Source organism: Zootoca vivipara, chromosome 6, assembly GCF_965207765.1.
Source record: "Zootoca vivipara chromosome 6, rZooViv2.hap1.1, whole genome shotgun sequence".
Taxonomy (NCBI): Eukaryota; Metazoa; Chordata; class Lepidosauria; order Squamata; family Lacertidae; genus Zootoca; species Zootoca vivipara.
In genome coordinates, this window is record NC_142589.1 from 5,686,454 (window position 1) to 5,704,886 (window position 18,433).

Below are 18,433 nucleotides of genomic sequence, written 5' to 3' on the forward strand. Positions count from 1 at the left end.
CGTTTTAATAAGTTTGACAAGCGATTGTTTCAGTTTACATTAGCAGGTTGCATTGGGTTTCTTAAGGAAAGGCAAACCTGTTTAAAATAATTATGTAATAAGACAAGGCCAACCCATTTACTCCCCTGGAAAAAAACATGCCACATGCGATTGTAGTTTTGACAAAATGTGTCCTGGAGAATGGAAGATTTAAAAGAATTGGCCTTATATATGATATTGGCAGCACAAATGGTAATTGCAACTCAATGGGAAACAGCCCAATTTTTTCCAGTGAACACCTGGTACCACTCACTCTGGAATATAGCTGTAAGATAAAATTATGCATATTTTGAGATTTTGATAAGGACTAGAACCTCCAGGCACTTATTACATAATTTGGCATTCTTTTATGACATATACAGGGGAAATGTCATTTTCAGGACAATGCTTGTCACAAGCCTAACACATCTGGAGCTATACTTGATAATCTTGAGAAAGCTGATAGTCTTTACTTACTTTGTTATTTTAACCCGTGTGCCTATTTTATAGCTTTGTATTTCATCTTTTAATTTTTATCTGTTGTTTTAATTGTTCTTTCTGTTTAATATACATTATAAAATGAAATTAAAAAAAAACTTTGCCAAAAAAGTCACATACTAGCAACATGGTGACTAAGCACCATGCCACTAAATGACTGAATAGTTGTTACAATTACTGAAGGCTAGCACAGAGGTACAGAGCCTTCTCAAAAGTTTAAGAAGTGAAAGGTAGCTGCATTGGTCTATAACAGGGGTTCCCAACAAAATTTTCTTGAGGACCCCTCATCGAGCCGCTATCGTGACAAGGACCCCCATTAATTCCTAATCCTAAAATCAAAAAGTGAGTGCGCGCCAGGGAGGAGGGAGGGGAATGGAGGAGACAGGGTACCTGCGCAGTAGCGCACAAATGAAGCCGACGCGCGCAAAGCATCTTGGGGAGGTGAGCGTTTGGAATGTGTGTGCTGCCTCTTTGCAAAACAGTAGTGTTTGTAAAGCGCCACCTAACGGCATACAGCAGAACTACTGCCTCTATCTAATTCTAGTTTTGCGCTAGACTCTGCTCATGCAGGAAGCGGCCAAAACAAAAAATCTGTTATCATACGAATTATATTTAATATATTTTTATATATATATTTATTCTAATAGCATCTTGCGGACCCCTCTGGCATAGCTCGCGGACCCCTGGGGGTCCCCAGACCACCTGTTGGGAGCCACTGGTCTATAAGAAAAACTCCAAAATCCAGATTGGCAATACTGTTATTAGGATTATGCTGAGACACCAATGTCAGCTTGCTTTCTCAGCCCTAAGGCAGAAATTAAGGCTGAATAAGTCCCTCCCAAGTGCTACACTTAGCAGGTTACACACTTCAGAGTTGGGGATGATGTAACCCTGGCTGACCGTTCTCTCAGATAAATTGAAGTTTAGATGTTCGGCTCAGGAACCTGCATGCTTCATTTAAGATTTGGGAGGGGGAAACTGCAGCCTTCCAGATGCTGCTATACTACAACAAACCCCATCATCCCTGACCATTGGGATCAATGGAGCCGATGGGAACTGTACGACAAGAACGTTTGGAGGGCCACGGGTTTATCACCACTGGTTTGGATTACACTTCAGTTTCTCAGTGAAGAGGAGCAGCCATTGTTTCTTTATCCCAGAATCCTAGGTGTGCAACACCCGGGAGAGACTTATTCAGCTAGTCACCACTATCTTGGGCCTGGGCCTACAAGCTGATCTTAATGATACTACATCAGCCTTGTGCTTGTACCTTTTTTCTCCTCACTTTCCTCCCTGTGTAACATCTTGTTTAATGAAAAGCTCGGGAGAACTCAAAAGCTTGCTGCACTTTTTTGATATTTGCCCAACTGTAGATTTTGGCATCCTCTTTTAATACCATGGGCATCTTGTAAACTCCTCATGTAACTGATTTCGATCTTGGGCAGGCTGGCTCTTTCCTTCTACTTACGTATATCTATTCGCTGTTCCAAGGGCAAAGGGTTGTTTGTGCGTGACACCAGTTTCGTAAGGCATGTAGCCGCCAATAACTGGGAGTAAGACGACTGTAAAACACAAACAGAAAGCAAATGGTTAAATTGTAGGCAAAAAGCAGGAAAGGACAAAGCTTTCCAAGTGATTGTCAAAGGTAAAGGATGTATGTTTACACTGGTGAGGCAGGGTTAAGGCATGAACGGGGAGCTGGTCAGCAATAACTTACAATATGTCAGTGAAGTAAACACTGTATTCAAAGAAATGAAAGCAGCTCAGGCCTAGTGAACACAGCAACTCTTCCCAGTAGGCCTTGTCCCGATGAGGCAGGAGTGAGGACTGCAGGTCCCACCACTCTCTAAATCCCCCCATGTCCTTCTCAAGCAACTTGAGACTTCCTTGCCTTGTCTGTCTTTGCTCCACCCTATTCATACCTCTGTGAGGTCTAGGAGACGAGGGTGGAAGACTCCCTGCCTCATCTGCGCGTCTTAGTCCCCCTCCTCTCCAGCCTCCGCTTCTGGACTGCTCTCTGCCACAGCTTCTTCCTGTTCACTAAACCGTTACCTCTTCAGCTTGCGACACCTCCTCCTCCTAGTCTGCTCCCTCTTCTCCCTCTGACAATTCCATGTCATCCCACCACCAATCCCGTCTCTGAGCCCACTCTTTCCTTGGTACCCCCAGCAGGTGCCTTCCACCATTCCTCTGCATTCAGCCAATCCATGACAGACAGGAGGGTCTGATTCTCAGATGTATTCACAGGAAAGACTGTAGTGTATACTGGAGGAAAGAGTGTGTAAGAAGAGCACAAGGATTTATCACAGGAGGTGTTCGAGGCTAGGAACTGTGGAAGTCTGCTGGAGGTGTCTGAATTCTCATGCTGGTTTGCAATAAATCTTACGAGCTATTATTCAAGCAGATCCAAGAGTGGACCACATTATTTCTGAAATAGTTCCACTCAACTTCCTTTATAGTGCTTTAGCAGTATTTTAAATAGAAAGCCTTGAGAAAGGGCCAAGATGTTCTGTGTAAACTACTCCAAAAGAAAGCAGAAGGAGACCCAATAGTGATCAGTTCTCAAGTTCATGGCTGCAAGCAGAGCAGAGGAGAGAATACACCAGCAGGACCCCTGCAGTGCTTTTCTGTGCCAAGCCATGAGCACAGGCAAATACCCAGAGAACACTTTAGGTGGTTTGAAAGCAGGGTGGTGGGTTTCTCTGCCTACGTACACTCCCTCTTTCAAGGAGAAGCTGGCACTTGTTCAAGCAGTCCGGACTGTTGGTAAACTCAACCAAGGCTTTCTCTGCCTGGAGCCGTGTTGTGGTGTCGGTTGTCTCATACAGCTGCTTGCACAGGTTCTCTAGCTGGGCTAGACTCTGTAACAAAACAAAGAGGAGAGCATGATTATTTTATTTTATATTTTTGGTGGGACTTCCTTTAAGGGCAACTGCTGGAGGAAATGCAGCCATGGGGAAGCTAAACACAAATCCTGAAACCCTGACATTTTGCTTCGGGGTGAAAACCACACTCCTACACTAAAAGAAACCTTATAAGAAGCAAACACCAGATTTTCATTCTCCTATTCCAGCCCTTTGAAAGTACAGTGGTACCTCTACTTACGTTCACCTCCGGTTACGTATCCTTCGGGATACGTTTGTGGCAAACCCGGAAGTGTTTTTCCGGGTTTCGCTGCGCACGCATGAGCAAAAGCACTCTACTGCCATACACGCATACGCAGAATCGGTCCCTCCAGTTGTGGAAATCTCAGGATCCAACCAGAGCTCCGGAACAGATCCCGTCCACAACCGGAGGTACCACTGTTTCCAAACTCACATAGCCCAGAGGCTCTTCTAAATACCACCACCACATTAAATACCAGCTCCGTCCTGGGATCAGGAATTCCAAGGCCTCCAGTTCAGGGGGCTCCTTTAGGTAGTTCTGCCAACCATGTTGGTAGGCCTGGACACACAATCTGAACCTGAACAAGTCAAATATTTAATTTGTGCAAGTTGTTTAAAAAAATGGAGAATTGTGAGGCTTCAAGGGACCCAGGTGGCGCTGTGGGTTAAACCACTGAGCCTAGGGCTTGCTGATCAGAAGGTCAGCGGTTCGAATCCCTGTGACGGGGTGAGCTCCCGTTGCTTGGTCCCAGCTCCTGCCAACCTAGCAGTTCGAAAGCATATCAAAATGCAAGTAGATAAATAGGAACCGCTACAGCGGGAAGGTAAACGGCGTTTCCGTGTGCTGCTCTGGTTCGCCAGAAGTGGCTTTGTCATGCTAGCCACATGACCTGGAAGGTATACGCCGGCTCCCTCGGCCAATAATGCGAGATGAGCGCGCAACCGCAGAGTCGGTCACGACTGGACCTTTATCATGATAGTGAAGTAACAATCCAGTAGAAAACATGAAATTAAATAAAGGGGGGGGAGTACCAACCTCCCCATACATCCAGGGTTCACAGCCATTACCTCATAAAATAAGGTATATTCTCAAGTACACATTGATTTAGATGTTACACCAAAAGCCAACCTGATACAGAGAGTCCAAGACAAATGTTATGAATACCAAGCAAACCAACATTTCATCAAGACTTGCCACCACCATGATTGACCTGTCATATAAGGAACAAATAGCCACCAAAACGGAGGCAAAATCCATAGGCTTAGTTGAACCCCAAGATACCCTCAATTTATAACTCCATTACTCAGAAATGAGAATAAACATTACTTTGTTGAATCAAATGATTAAAGAAAAACCAGGACTCCTTCCAGCCCTGCAATATGGTCAAACAAGCAGTTACGAACAAAAAAAAAGTGTTTTATATATTAACTCCACATTTGATTTATAAGAAATTGATAGAAGATACAGTTTGGGGTCGAAAGGCGCCAGTACACCTATTATTTCAGAAATGCCCTTCATGACCTCTACCCAAAAGCTGTGCACACACCTGTAAGACTGCCACATGTGTGAACAGGGTCTACTTTTGTTACATCTCCTCCAACACACGGGGGAACTGACACTAGTTATATGTAAAGAACCCTTGATCCGTCTCCCAAACAGGTTTAAAAGAAGAGAAGGGAGAAAACAACAAAGAGTGTATAAGAGAGACAAATTTTCTACCTTTAAGGAAATGATTGGAAATAGAATCAACGTGGTTCTCTTCTCCATGTGTGTTGTAGAACACATTTTCCTTAGTGAAAGTCTGTATGTACACTTCCCAAAATCTAATTCACATTATGTTGCACAATACTATCTATAAGCTTTCTGCCCATGAGGAAATAAATAATCTAAGACAGGCATGTCCAAAGTCCGCTTCGGGGGCCTAATCCAGCCTGCCGATCGGTTTAATCTGGGCCCTGCGGCAGTTTATTTCCTGGGGTAAAATCCTAAAAAAACCTCAACAACTCTGGGGTAAAATCATAAAAAAGCTCAACAACTTCCATCCTAAAAAATGGTTAACAACTTCAGCTGGCCCTTTGGTCAGCCCTCGCGGCCCTTCACTTCATCAAATCTGGCCCTCTTTGAAAAAAGTTTGGACACCACGGATCTAAGATATCTGAAAATCACCAGCCTGGAATGCAAAAGTACTTCAAAAATACCAAGATTTACTATGACTGAGGAATTCTAACATCAGTTGATAGCAACACATGAGAATTTCCAACACACGTTGGTTCTGTACATTAAACATCAAGAGTGCCAAGAATGATTGGTACATTATACAGGGTTGTCTGCTACAGAGAAAAGGGGTGTGTGTTGTTTCTATATATGCACCAGCATTTGGGTCTATTTCACTCTCTAACACCCATCCTCATTATGTGCTTACATTTCATTAGTAACAGCAATCCTCAAAGCTAATTCCCAGGAGCCTGACACTTTAAAAGCCTAGACATTTTTTCAAAAAGTGCTCAATTCTTGAAGCTGCACAGCATACATTTATTTCTGAAATGCTGGTTCTGAAAGCCAGGGGATGAAACACCAAGTGCCTTGTATTGGCTGGGGTTTTATGCAGATGTCAACCAGTTTTTGTTCCAAGGCATCAACAAGAAGGGATAGAAGACTCCCCTGTGCCTTATCCACTATTTATTTTGCACTGACATCCCAAAACATGGCAGACTCAGCAGGTCTGTCACATTTTGAGACAAGTGGAGGTTGTCTCAGGAGGATTTTGAGGAATTAACAGCACAGAAAAAGGTCAATGCCTCATACTGGGAAGGAAGGCTGGAGAAGCCTTCAAGACTGCATATGCGTTGGAATGTGGAATCTCCACACAGGCAGCAAAATGAACTCTGGTATTCCACCAGTTGCGAGCTGAGATAGGCAGCTAGAAGCCAGGTCTAGAGGCAGAGCAAGACATGGAAGGAAAATAGTGGGAGAGGGACCATGCAGACACTGCCAGGAGCCAATTAATAAGTTAGGAAATGGCTTCAGATGGCATGCCACTGGTATTCAGAAGCATTGCTGCCTCCAGATGTTCAACAGCTGGAGGCAGCAATGCTTCCGAATACCAGTTGCTGGCAACCACAGGAGGGGAGAGTGCTCTCGTGTGAGAATCCTGCTTGTGGCTTCCCACGGGCGTCTGGCCAGCCACTATGAGAACAGAATCGTGGACAAGATGAGCCATTGGGCTGATCTAGCAGGCTCTCCTCTTTTCTAAAGGTCAGAAGAAGAGAATGGAGAGCAAGAGAAGGATCAAACTGGGGTGTAGGAACAAGGAATGGGCAGAGACTCATATTGGAGAAGAGAGCTATCCATAGGTACTGGTCTATAATGGCTATGTTTTGCCTTCACAGCCGTGTTGAACCAAAGGTGAAATGTTCCAGGAGGCCTGCAAGCGCCATCTTGGTAGTCAAGACAACCCCAAACTAATTGGTAGTTGTTACAAGAATGAGCTCGTATATGTTTATATTCACTTGCTTTGATATATGCTAATTGGCTTACTTTGATGCTGTACTTATCTGTAGGACTTGGGATGCTGGGCTCTAGGCCCAGACAGGGTAGAAGCTTTGGATAGCTGCCACCTATGGCCTCATGGACCAGGTGTGATGGGAGGTTCAGGGCAAACTGATGTAAGCTGCTTTGTGAATAAAAGATGTACGCATACATGTTTGTTTGGGTGCAAAGAAGTCATGACGAACTCTCACTGTGAGCCTTTGCACACTGTCTTGTAAGTTTACAAATTTCGTTAATAAAGAACTAGAACTGGCCATCCTGGTGTTTTTGACATCCTTCTTTGGTGTCCCTGCATCAAACCATTCCTTGGGGCCTGTGATCCAGAACAATAGTTGGAGGCGCCTATACTTCTGCACACCAGCTGCTGGAAACTGCAACAGCAAGAGGGTGCTCTTGTGGTCAGGTCCTGCTTGCAAATTTGCCATTGGGGCATCTGGTTGGCCACTGTGAGAACAGGACGCTGGACTAGATGGGCCTTATTTGGCGGGGCTCTTCGTATGCTCTTAAAAGGGGATTGAATAACTGGTGCCTGAGTGCAGTGGCCACAGCAAACATAAACTGAGCTGGAGGCCAAAAGGACAGGGAGTGATGCAACCTCATCCTGGTCTAGGAAGCCAGCAGACAATAGAGTGAGTAGCAACAAATAACACCTCTGCTATTTCACCTTCCTCTCTGGAAAGTGCAATCTCAAACTTGGAAGGCTTGACAGCAGTGTAGGTAAAGCACAGGTTGTGCTAATGCAGCCTAGCTTCTTGTAGTGTATTTCCTAACTACAAGTAGGTAGCCGTGTTGGTCTGACGTAGTCGAAACAAAATAAAAAATTCCTTCCAGTAGCACCTTAGAGACCAACTAAGTTTGTCATTGGTATGAGCTTCCGTGTGCTTCAGAAGAAGTGTGCATGCACACGAAAGCTCATACCAATGACAAACTTAGATGATCTCTAAGGTGCTACTGGAAGGATTTTTTTATTTATTTTGTATTTCCTAAGTTGAATAAATCTCTCAGTTGCAAAACCCCTCTCCATCTTCCTGCATTCATTATTTGAAGACTGAGGGAAGAGGATATGGAACTCTATTTTTTATAATTAAGTGAGGAATTCTTAGATTGCCTTTTAGGTATAACCACCACAATGCGGCTTACGTACATCGACACAAAAAGTTCTAAAGTAAACTACTTAATACTAGATGGCCAGATCACACTATAAAAAACCCAATGAAACCATATAGAACAAACTGCAATGTTGAGAGCCACAGAAAAACTCAGTATGTGGCCACTTAAAAGACTGATTTATTCAAACACACTCTAAGATGGCTTTTGGAGATTCTTAGGGATGGCTATTTTCCCTTCCAAATGACAAGAGTGCAGAACATTTCAACCCCTTGGTGCCCTGCCCCTCCAGCTACAGAAGACTGCACATCATCCTGTTCAGACTTGCCAAATGCTCATTTCCCAGCTGCCAGTCAATGAAGGCATGTGCTTGGCCAACCCAAGGGTGGGGATTATGCCTTACTATGGCCGGACAATATCAGGCCTTTGAACCTAGATAAAGTAGTATTGAGCAAAGCAGCGATGCAGTGAAGGAGCCCTGTGCACACTAGATAAGGATGGAAGCATGAGACAGCGAGCAGGAGAGCACTGAAGAAGCGCTAGCCAGAGTTTTTTCCAAGGTAAATCTCAAAACAAGATGTAGCAAGCACTCCACATCCTCTTACATAAGAACACTAAAAGAATCTGCTGGATCAGGCTAAAGGGCGCGCATCTAGTCCAGCATCTTGACCTGTTCACACAGTGGCTAACTAGATGCCTATGGGAAACCTGCAAGCAGAATTCGAGCACCAGAGCAATCTCTACTTCTATGGTTTCCAGCAACTGGTATTCAGGAGCCTTGCTTTCTCCAACTGTGGAGGCAGAGCAGAGCCATTTTCTGAACTTCTAACATGTCACCTCTCACTCACCTTTGGTTTCAGAAGGCCCTATATATATATTGTAGTTTCAGAAAAGTTGACCCATTTGATGCATGCTTCTCAAGGCACCAAGCCAATGGACTACACCACCCCATGGTGAATGTTTTTGATGATGATTGAGAAACAATCTCATGCCTGGTAGGTTCCCATCAATTTTTTATCTGGTACTGACAACATACCGATATCCACTATTAGCTCTCTCTATTCCTGTGAGAACAATGATCTTATTTTCTAGTCTGACTTTGGATTGAACCTCTTCTTGTCCCAATGTCATATCCAACCATGCACTATGGATTTATAACAGCAACTCACCACCTGACTCTTTGTTTTGTTGTAAAGTATTTTGATTACTTCATAAAGTTAAATAAATGTGTGTGTGTGTTTTTTAACCCCTATCCTTACTGTCTAATATGGGCAAGAAGTCTCCATCTTTCTGGCAATGGTGAAATACTTTGAACAGAACCCATGAAGCCGGTAGATCCCACTGCAGCCTTTCAAAGCAGGGCTTTGATCACCTCTTTTAAAAGGAGGAGTTGGAGGGTTTAACTGATGGTGCGATGGGAAGTGAGACAAACTCTACTGCATACCCAGTACAGCAACCAGTGTTAGAAACTGGGATAGAAAAGCTAGGAGCCAAATGGCTCCTGGAACCTGGGTTGTGGGCGCTAAAACAGAATGCCTAGTCGCCATTTGGGGGAAGGGGTTGGCAACACTTTTTGTTTATTATTTTGATAAGCATGAACTAATACACAATTCACAAAAGCGAAACACTGTTAATATCATATTTTTAAGACAAATTGTTAATACATATTTAATTTGGTGTTTACAATAAAAATATTGGTTCAGTTTTCAAAACACTCTACTCTTTCTTGTTAAGATTCCTCAGCATATTGTCTATCCTTAACATATATTTCGAGGCTTCAAAATACTGCATATACATTTCGGTAATCCTCAAGTATCAGCCAGGTGCAGAAAATTGAACGCAGGCTTTTTGAGGTGCTCGCAAATGGAGAATCTTTAAGTTTGAAATGTGCCTGGTGCCCTGCTTAATTTTGAAGCCTGATGGCAACCAACAACCCACAGGGCTCACGCACCAAGTATGAATGTAACAGTGGAGTTTGGCACCCAAATGTAAAATGCTAGTGGAACAGGGGCATACAGTATGTGAAGTCAAAGCTGATGCTTAAATGCCTCGGGTGTCTTGCAGCAACTGGGTGTCAGGAAGTGGACTGGAGAGAGTACTGCACTTCTTGGGAGATGTGAAACATCAGGAACAGCCCGCCTGCTAGTGATGGGAGTGCTGACAGCGAAACTTTTGATGGCCAGTTCCCGAGGACCAAAGGGTTCCCAAAAGTCCCTTAGTAACCTTAACTGAGGCCTGGGTGGAATCTAAAACATTCCAGAAGTTGAAGTCAGAACCAAATGGGAAACACCATATTGGTCAGATGACTGATTTAAAAAGATGGCAGATACTGGTAGCATGCTGAACAGTTAAGTGGGCATTGGTACTCATAAAATGTCAGGCAGTGTAGTGAAGAGTATAACAGATGTCAGTATTGCTAGAGTACAAGTCAGTTATCAACAAGCAGTGTTAGAAACTCAGGTGTATAACCTAATCACCGAATGGCACCTTAAACCTCGGTAACGGTTGCCACAACTGATGATCTAGGCCAGGGGTCCCCAGACTTACCCGGCTTTGGGCCGGTGCCCACCGCGCTGATCGCGCGGCGGGCCAGAGGGCAGGGGAGTGCGCGTGCAGCGGGCCGGAGGGCGGGGGAGTGTGCGCCCGTGCGCATGCGCACACACACTTACTGGTGCGGTGGTGCGCTTCCAGGTCGGAAAAAATCGCCAAAAATCGTTTGTGCGCATGCGTATGGGCCTCCCCCCGACCCGGAAATGCACCAGAAATGACCTCTTCTGGGTTGGGAGAGGCCCCTACGCATGCGCACAAATGATTTTCGGCACTTTTTTCCTGATCTGGAATAGCGCCGCCGTGCGGCGCGCCATAAGAGTGGGCGGCGGGGGTCGTCGCAGGCCGGATTGGGAGGCCAATTGGGCCGCATCTGGCCCACGGGCCGTAGTTTGGGGACCTCTGATCTAGGCATCTTTTGTTTTAATGGAGTTGTTTATTATTATTATTATTATTATTATTCAAGCCACTTTATACTCTGGGGGCAGGGGTAGGGAGAATGTTACAGAAAGGACTGAAAAAGTGGTACTTTGTGTTACAGTATGCAGATTCTCTTCCCAAAGCTCAAATGACTGACTGAAAGAAATATACACCAAGTCAGTTGTTTTATGGTAGCCAATGTTAACCATCATGATGTGTGGTGTTGGGGCTGACATCACAAGCAGTCCCACAACAGCAACACAGACAGATACACATACTCCTGCACAAGTGGGGCAGGAGTAGGGTGAGGGAAAGCCCACCTTTGCGGTACTTTTTTGACTATCGCAGAACCTGCTGTTTGGAGAAACTTTCAAATGGGACTGGAGCAGATGAGGGCTTTACCATAATTTCCAAGAATGGCAGCTTCAAGCCACTCTGAGCATCTTCTGCAATGGATGCGCACAGTAACAGCCCTTCAAGTCCAAAGCAAAAGTCATGAGCAGAAACACACCAACTTTCCCCCTCAATTAACAGTGGCAGCCTTGTTTTTCAAGCCATTACAGGGCTAGAGAATAAGCACTGATCTACTACTGTATCCAACCCAGCCACCCCCAACCCAGTGTCCTCCAGATGTTTTAGAGTCAACTCCCCTCAGCCTCAGCATCATATGGCCAAGCTGGTTGGGGCTGAAAGGAGCTGCAGTCTGAAACATATGGAAAGATGAAACTAGGCTGGGGAAGGCTTCCATAAAACTGCACCAATTATTCCTGCACTGCAGGGGGTTGGACTAGACAACCCTCAGGATCCCTTCCAACTCTTCAATTCTATGATTCTAACTTGTGGACCTCCACAGCCTAAATAGACCACCTTTTGCCAATTCCCAGGGATTGCAAAACAGTGGACTGATCAAGACCCCAGCAGGCCATAATCTGTATTGGACTGTGCTTGCCTTGATGACTTACAAGTTGCCCAGGAGTGCATGGGGGGTGGGGGGAGAGAGAACATTTACAGTGGTCCCTTGACTTACGAAGTACTCGACTTACGAAATTTTGAGTTACGAATGAAAAAAATGGCCGCACGCTTACGTTTTTTTTGACATCCGAAAGGAAAACCGTTGCGGTTTAGATGGGGTTTTCTCGACATACAAACTTTAGATGCGGTTTACTCGACTTACGAATTTTTCCGTTTCCAATGCATTCCTATGGGAAACCGTTTTTTTCGACTTACAAACTTTTTGACCTACGAATGTGCATTTGGAACGGATTAAATTTCTAAGTCGAGGGACCACTGTACATAAGGTCAGAACTAAAAGAGCCATGGCATCTTGTCCAATCTCATGCCATTCACCACCTCCACTCTGATCTGACTACCTACCAAATCCAGATGACAGCAGTGTACAGTACCACATACTGAGAGCAAGTACAGGGCTGTCAGACAAGTGCAGAACAACAGCTCTAGACAACATGTCATGTGCTACAGAGTGAGGCAAAAACCATCCAAGGTAACTATCCAATCTTACCTAGGAAGGATTATTTCAAAAGCCCAAATGTGATACCCAACAAGGCCTGCTTCCAGAAAAGTTCTATTCAAATGCAATCCACACCAGCCAACAACATCCTGCTGTGACAGTAAAAAAATCTCTCCTAGAACAATTTCTAAAACCACACAACCAGTTTCACCATTAAATCCCAGAAAGGACGACAAACAGCAGGACAGCTGAGAGAAACAGTCAGGGTGAAGGTGGTTCAAGCAGCTACTGCTCCTGATACGCAGCTGAGTTCAGAATCATCTACTACGGTATGTGCTACATTCAGAGGGCAACTGGACTGAAAGCAACATGGGCCTGTAGACTAAAAAACAAGAGAAAATGGCTAACCTATCTGCAGGAAGAAAACTGCAACTCTCTGCACCTGTGGCAGTATTTTGAAGGGTTGCCCAAACAAAACAAAAAGCGGGAGGGGATTTTATTTATTTTTTCAATTTACAGATACCTTCTTGGGTTTTAGAATGTGATGAAAGGTTACACATATCAATAGCTATTAGCCAGGAGGGCAGAAATGCTTCCAAATACCAGTTGCTGGAAACTGCAGGAGTGAAAAATAGTTGTGTTCAGGTTGTGCTTGCTGGTTTCCCATAGGCATCTGGTTGGCCACTGTGAGAACAGGATGCTGGACTGGATGTGCCACTGGAATGATCCAGCAAGATCATACCTGCAGGGTAACTTCCATTCTCATGTACACATACATCATCACTCCTTTTTTCAATAATAAACTGACAGGTAACACCTGGCAAACACAGATCTCTCTCTATTGAACTGGAACTTCCTATTATCTGACCGAAGGTTGACCTGAGGAGAGGTGTGGACAGGCTTATTGCTTGCTGGATTTACTTACAATTTTTACTAGAATCCCAAGATCTATCAATAAGAGCTGGTGCAAAAAACATACATTTAAAATTGAAGAACTATTGAACCCAGGAATGTGCTTTGCATTCCAGAGCTCACAATTTTTCCACAAAAGGGACTCCTAGTTACCCCAAGCTTTCTTCCTTTTAGAAGCACAAATTAGGTTAGTTGTGTGTGTGTGTGTGTTGGGAGGAGGGTAATTTTGTAGCTGCTACTCTTAAACTAGGAGACAGAACTCCTTGCCACTTTGCTGCAAACAATCCAGAAATCTATCAGCGAATCCAGATTAACTTTCTGCATTTGGACCCCCATACATCCTGCAATGAAATATATCCACCCAAGCATTGGTGTGGGGATCATACACTAGACCTGTAAATAACTGCTTGCCAGGTCACATGTAGCCCACAAAACATTTTGATGAATATGGAAGCCTTTGTAAATAGCAAGGGCTGGCTCTTCTCTTTCAGGACAAATGACCAATAATATCTTTATGCAAGCAGGGCTAGTATTTTTTTCTTTTAAAAGCTGCTAACTCATCTTAATTTATTCACAAGATCACCACATATAGTCAATATGATCCAAGCAATAAAGTTCTGAATTGATCAAGATGTGTTAGATCCAAGCTGCTTGGAAGCCAACCAGAACCTGCAGTTTCTCAGTGAAGCAGTGGGCTTTTTCACATTTGGTATACACCAGACTTCACTAGAGAAGGGCATTCAAGATACTCCTTAATTTTAGGGTTGTGGGTTCAAGCCCCACATTGGGCAAAAGATCCCTGCATTGCAGAGGGTTGGGCTAGATTACTATTGTGGTCCCTTCCCACCCTGAAATGTAGTGGTGTAGTGGTTAGAGGGCTCGACTAGAACCTAGAAGACCAGGATTCAAATCTCCACTTGGACACAAAGCTCAGTAGATGACCTTGAGCCAGTCGCTGCCATTCAGCCTAACCTACCTCACAAGGTTGTTTTGGGGATTAAATGAGGAAGGGGATAAACATGTACGTCACTTTGAGCTCCTTTGAAAAAAGGTGATATATATATATGCAATAAATAAATACATTCATTGGAATGAATTTAAATTATCATCCCAGTTAATAGTAACTTGAAATTTTTGGTAGTAGAGCAAAGTCCAATCTCTAGTTAGGGAATCAGGTGGTGGAAAACACATTCACTGAAGACTGGAGAGCTGCAGCAAGCTAGAGTAGACAATCCTGGGCTCAATGGACAAGAAAGCTCGCCTGGTATAAAGGCAGCCTGAACAATCTTAACAGAAAACCGGATGTTTTGCCATTATGAAACTTGAGAAACTTATTTTACATTTGCGCATATGGAATATTAAAACAGATGACTCTAGTGAATATATCCAAAGATTAACATAAGAACATATAGAGAGCCTGCTGGATCAGGCCAATTGTCCATTGTGTCCTGTTCTCACAGTGGACAATCAGATGCTCCAAAGGAAAGCCTGCAAGCAGGACCCAAGCACAGGGAGCACTCTTGCCTCCTGTAGTGTATTCTGAAGCATTGTTGTGCCAACTGTGAAGGCACAGTATAGACCTCATAGCCAGTGGTCATCAATAGCTGTCTCATCTTATCTTCTTTTACAGCCATCCAGGTTGGTGGCCATCATAGTCTCCTGTGGGAGTGAGTTCTATAGCTTAACTATTCTGCTAGAAAGAATGATCTACAGCCAAAGTTCACATTTAATCAGAACATTACTAATCCTCATTAATGGCAAAACTAAGGAAAATGAAAAAAGAAAAAGAAATCTATCTGGAAAACACTTGGGGCACTTCATGCATTCCAACAGACAGGTCCTCGCATTCCCACTCAGTGTCAACCATACCCACTTGTAAATCTGAGGGTAGATGGTACACACATACCTCCCCAGAGGAGGCTCAGACTGCTGCTGTTCCTGGGGGCATAATTATAAGGAGTTACACAAATGCCTTTCAAAAAGGAAATGTCAACCTATGATGAGTGGTGGAGGAGCGGGGAGCCATTTTTCTTTGCAATGTGGGAAGTGACTCCAAAGCATTTCATCTCCAAGAACTTGCACAGCCAAGTTACGAGCAAATGAACAGCTCACCCTTGTGGCACTTGGAGGTACCAAAGCAAGAAGGAGCAGGCTGGGGGAATGTCATGCCCACAGCCACTGCCCTGGAGGAGCCCAAGGCCCACATCCCCCCTCTGCACAAGTCCTGCAAGTTCTCCATTCTTCCTAAACCACAGCACAGTCCTGGCAAAAAGGCCACCAAGGAGGCTGGACTGACCAAAGCAGAGAGCAACTGAGAGGAATAAAAGTCCCGGCATAAAGCCGTGCTACTTGGGAGAAGAGAGAGGGCAGAAGGTTGTTTTTGCTATCCCTTCCATGGAAGCGAGTGCAGCCAAGGCAAGTGACTAAGAAGCGGGCCGAGGCTAGTTGTTGGGTTTTGGGCTTCCTAGCTCTTTTGTCCCCCTTCCCAAACCCAGAAAGCTGGATCAGAGGGAGCCGGAGCCTTTTCCGACTCCTCAGCATCAAACCCCGCTGAAGTACCCCCGGGCCGGATCCGACCCCGCTTCTCCCGCCCGCGCCTCTTCCTCCGCCTGGCCACGGGCCATAGCGCTCCTCGGCGGGGCACCTGCCTCGCATGTGGAAAGCTCCCAGGCTGAGCCCCCGCCGGCATCTCCAGGTGGGAAGCCCTCCTGGAAACCCTGGAGAGCCGCTGCCTGCCAGCCAGTGCAGGCGGTCCTGAGCTACACGGACCCAGGGTTCTGGCCGTGAACGGGGAGCCACATGCCTCGAACCGCAGCCGGCCCCGTGGCCACCCTCCCACCGGCCGGCAGAAGCGGGACCTGGAGGGCCGGCCGCGAACTTCTCCCGGGCGCCCCTCCTCCTCCTCCATTCCGGCGCAGGCCCAGGAGGCGCCCGCCGAGCTCGGCCCGCTCTCTCTCTCTCTCAGGGCTCCCGGTAGGCCCCCGCCAAGCTAGGCCCTGAGAGCCCCTCAGGTCTCTGGCCCGGCGGCGCGGCCTGTCCCCCAAGCCCCGCTCAGGGCCAGGCGAGGCGGGACCCGCGCTCTCTCGCGCATCCCCTCACCTGCACATGATCCGCCATTTTGCTCCATTCATGTTCCGCTCCCGCCGCCGCTCTCGCTGCCGCTGCCGCCGCCGCTTCTCGCCCCCTCCCACCGCAGGCGACCCAGCCAGGGCTGCCGCGCCTGCGCACTGGCGCCGGCCCTCCTCACGCACTCGGCGTAAAGCGGGACCTCTAGGGCTGCGAACGAACCAGGGACGCCGCCGCCGCTGCGGCCGCCGCGCGGGCTTTCGGAATGGCTCGGCTTGCTCTGCGGCGGCGTAGAGGAGGGAGCCGCCGGTCGCGCCGCAGTGACGTCACCGCGCCGGAGGGGGGAACTGTTGCGCGCGCGCGCGCGGGGACGGAATGGGGCTGGGGAATGTGCGGGGTGGAATCGGACTTTGTTTACATGGCTTCTTAAAGGGGCCGCGCGCCGTTGCGCGGGGCAGGGCTCCTCCATGGAGGGCGGGGGGGGGGCGGGAAGCTAGTCTGAAACAGCCGGCCTCTGAGGGGCAGGCGGTGTGGGGACAGGAAGGAGGCGTCTGAGGGAGCCTTCTCCAACCGGGCGCCCTTCACCGTAACTTTGGACTACGTCTCCCATCACACTCAGCGTCGTGCGGCCGCGCTGGCAGGGGTTGATGGGAGTTGTAGTCCATAAGCGGGTCAGACCAGGCAGCCTCTTTTCGCAGGGGCCGACCAGATAGATGCCTCTTGTTGGAAACCCACAAGCAGGATCTGATCCCAAGAGAACTCTCCCCTCCTGTGGTTGCCCGCAGCCGGAATTCAGAAGCATCACTTCTCATTTTACCCTTTACCCTTGGCTTGTTCTTGTTTGTGGGAAGGGCATTTTCCACAGTAACCCCAAGTCGTATTTATTTATTGCATTTATACCACACCCTAAGGAGTTCAAAGTGGGGTACATCAGCCCCAGATTTAGGGCGGTGTGGGTGGTTCCTGTGCACAGGGTGCACTGAACTGAAGGGGTACAAAATTGAGAAGATCCATAATTGAGAAGATCCATTTGGGGGGCCATACTTGAAACATCTGCCCCTGCATATGTGGTTCCCCTTGTGAGGTAGTTGAGGCTGAGAGGTAGTGACTGTCCTTCCAAGTTCACACAATTAGCTTCATGGCTGAATGGGGATTTGAAACGGGATATCTCCCAGATCCTAGTCTGGGACACTTTAACCACTACACCCCACTGGCTCTTGCTCCTTCTCGCTAAAGCTCTGTAGACATGGGGCTTATCCACACTTACTGGTACCTTTTCTCCACTCTTCCCAGGCACGATCTGCAATTTAAAACCTCTGTGTCCAAGCACCCTTTTTTTCCCCTTCTTTGGAACTTTTCCTGCAGAACCCCACTCTTTAAAGCTCAATCAGAGCAAATGTGTGGAAACCCCAAATTGACATTTGCTTCAGCTTTAAAGAGTGGGTTCTCGTGGGGAAAGCTCTGGAACAAGACAAAAAAAAGCTTGCACATGGAACATAAAATCACGGACTTCTGCCTGGAAACAACAGGGCAAAAGGTAAGTGTGTGGGTAATCCCATGGGGACAGGAGATATGTCCTGTACAGTATATAGGATCAAAGCTTCCTGGCTAGGTCTTACATTCTCTAGTCTAGGTGGTGGGCCTTGACCGGCTGTGGGGTGGAGGAGATTGAAAACGGGAGGCAGTTGAGTTGGCAGGAATGGGCACTGAGCAACCCTAAAGGGTCAAGCAGGGTCAGCTCACCACCTCACAACCCCTCCCTTCCTCTCCCGCTTGCACCAGCAGGGGTCCTCCTAACAAAATGGCATTGCTATCCTAGCATGTATTTTCCCCCCCCTGCCAAGTGCAGTAAAAAGATTTAGGAGCAATCGTAGCACAACCTGTAGTTATAAACTGACAACAGGTTCACATAAGAAGAGCCTGCTGGATCAGGTCAACAGCCTATTTATTCCAGCATCTTGT

General features: G+C 46.5%; 1 protein-coding gene across 1 annotated transcript in view; it reads right to left on the bottom strand.

Moving 5' to 3' along the window:
- Positions 1-16,812, bottom strand: part of XPO7 (exportin 7) — a 48,152-nt gene extending 31,340 nt beyond the window's left edge. Inside the window, exons 1-3 of the mRNA XM_035117782.3 lie at positions 16,505-16,812; positions 3,231-3,377; positions 1,985-2,078 (exon numbers count right to left, since the gene is read on the bottom strand). Of these exons, the coding sequence (XP_034973673.1) occupies positions 1,985-2,078; positions 3,231-3,377; positions 16,505-16,522 (259 nt within the window). The 5' untranslated portion in view covers positions 16,523-16,812. The remainder of the gene's footprint in view (positions 1-1,984; positions 2,079-3,230; positions 3,378-16,504) is intronic.
- Positions 16,813-18,433: the final 1,621 nt, after the last annotated feature.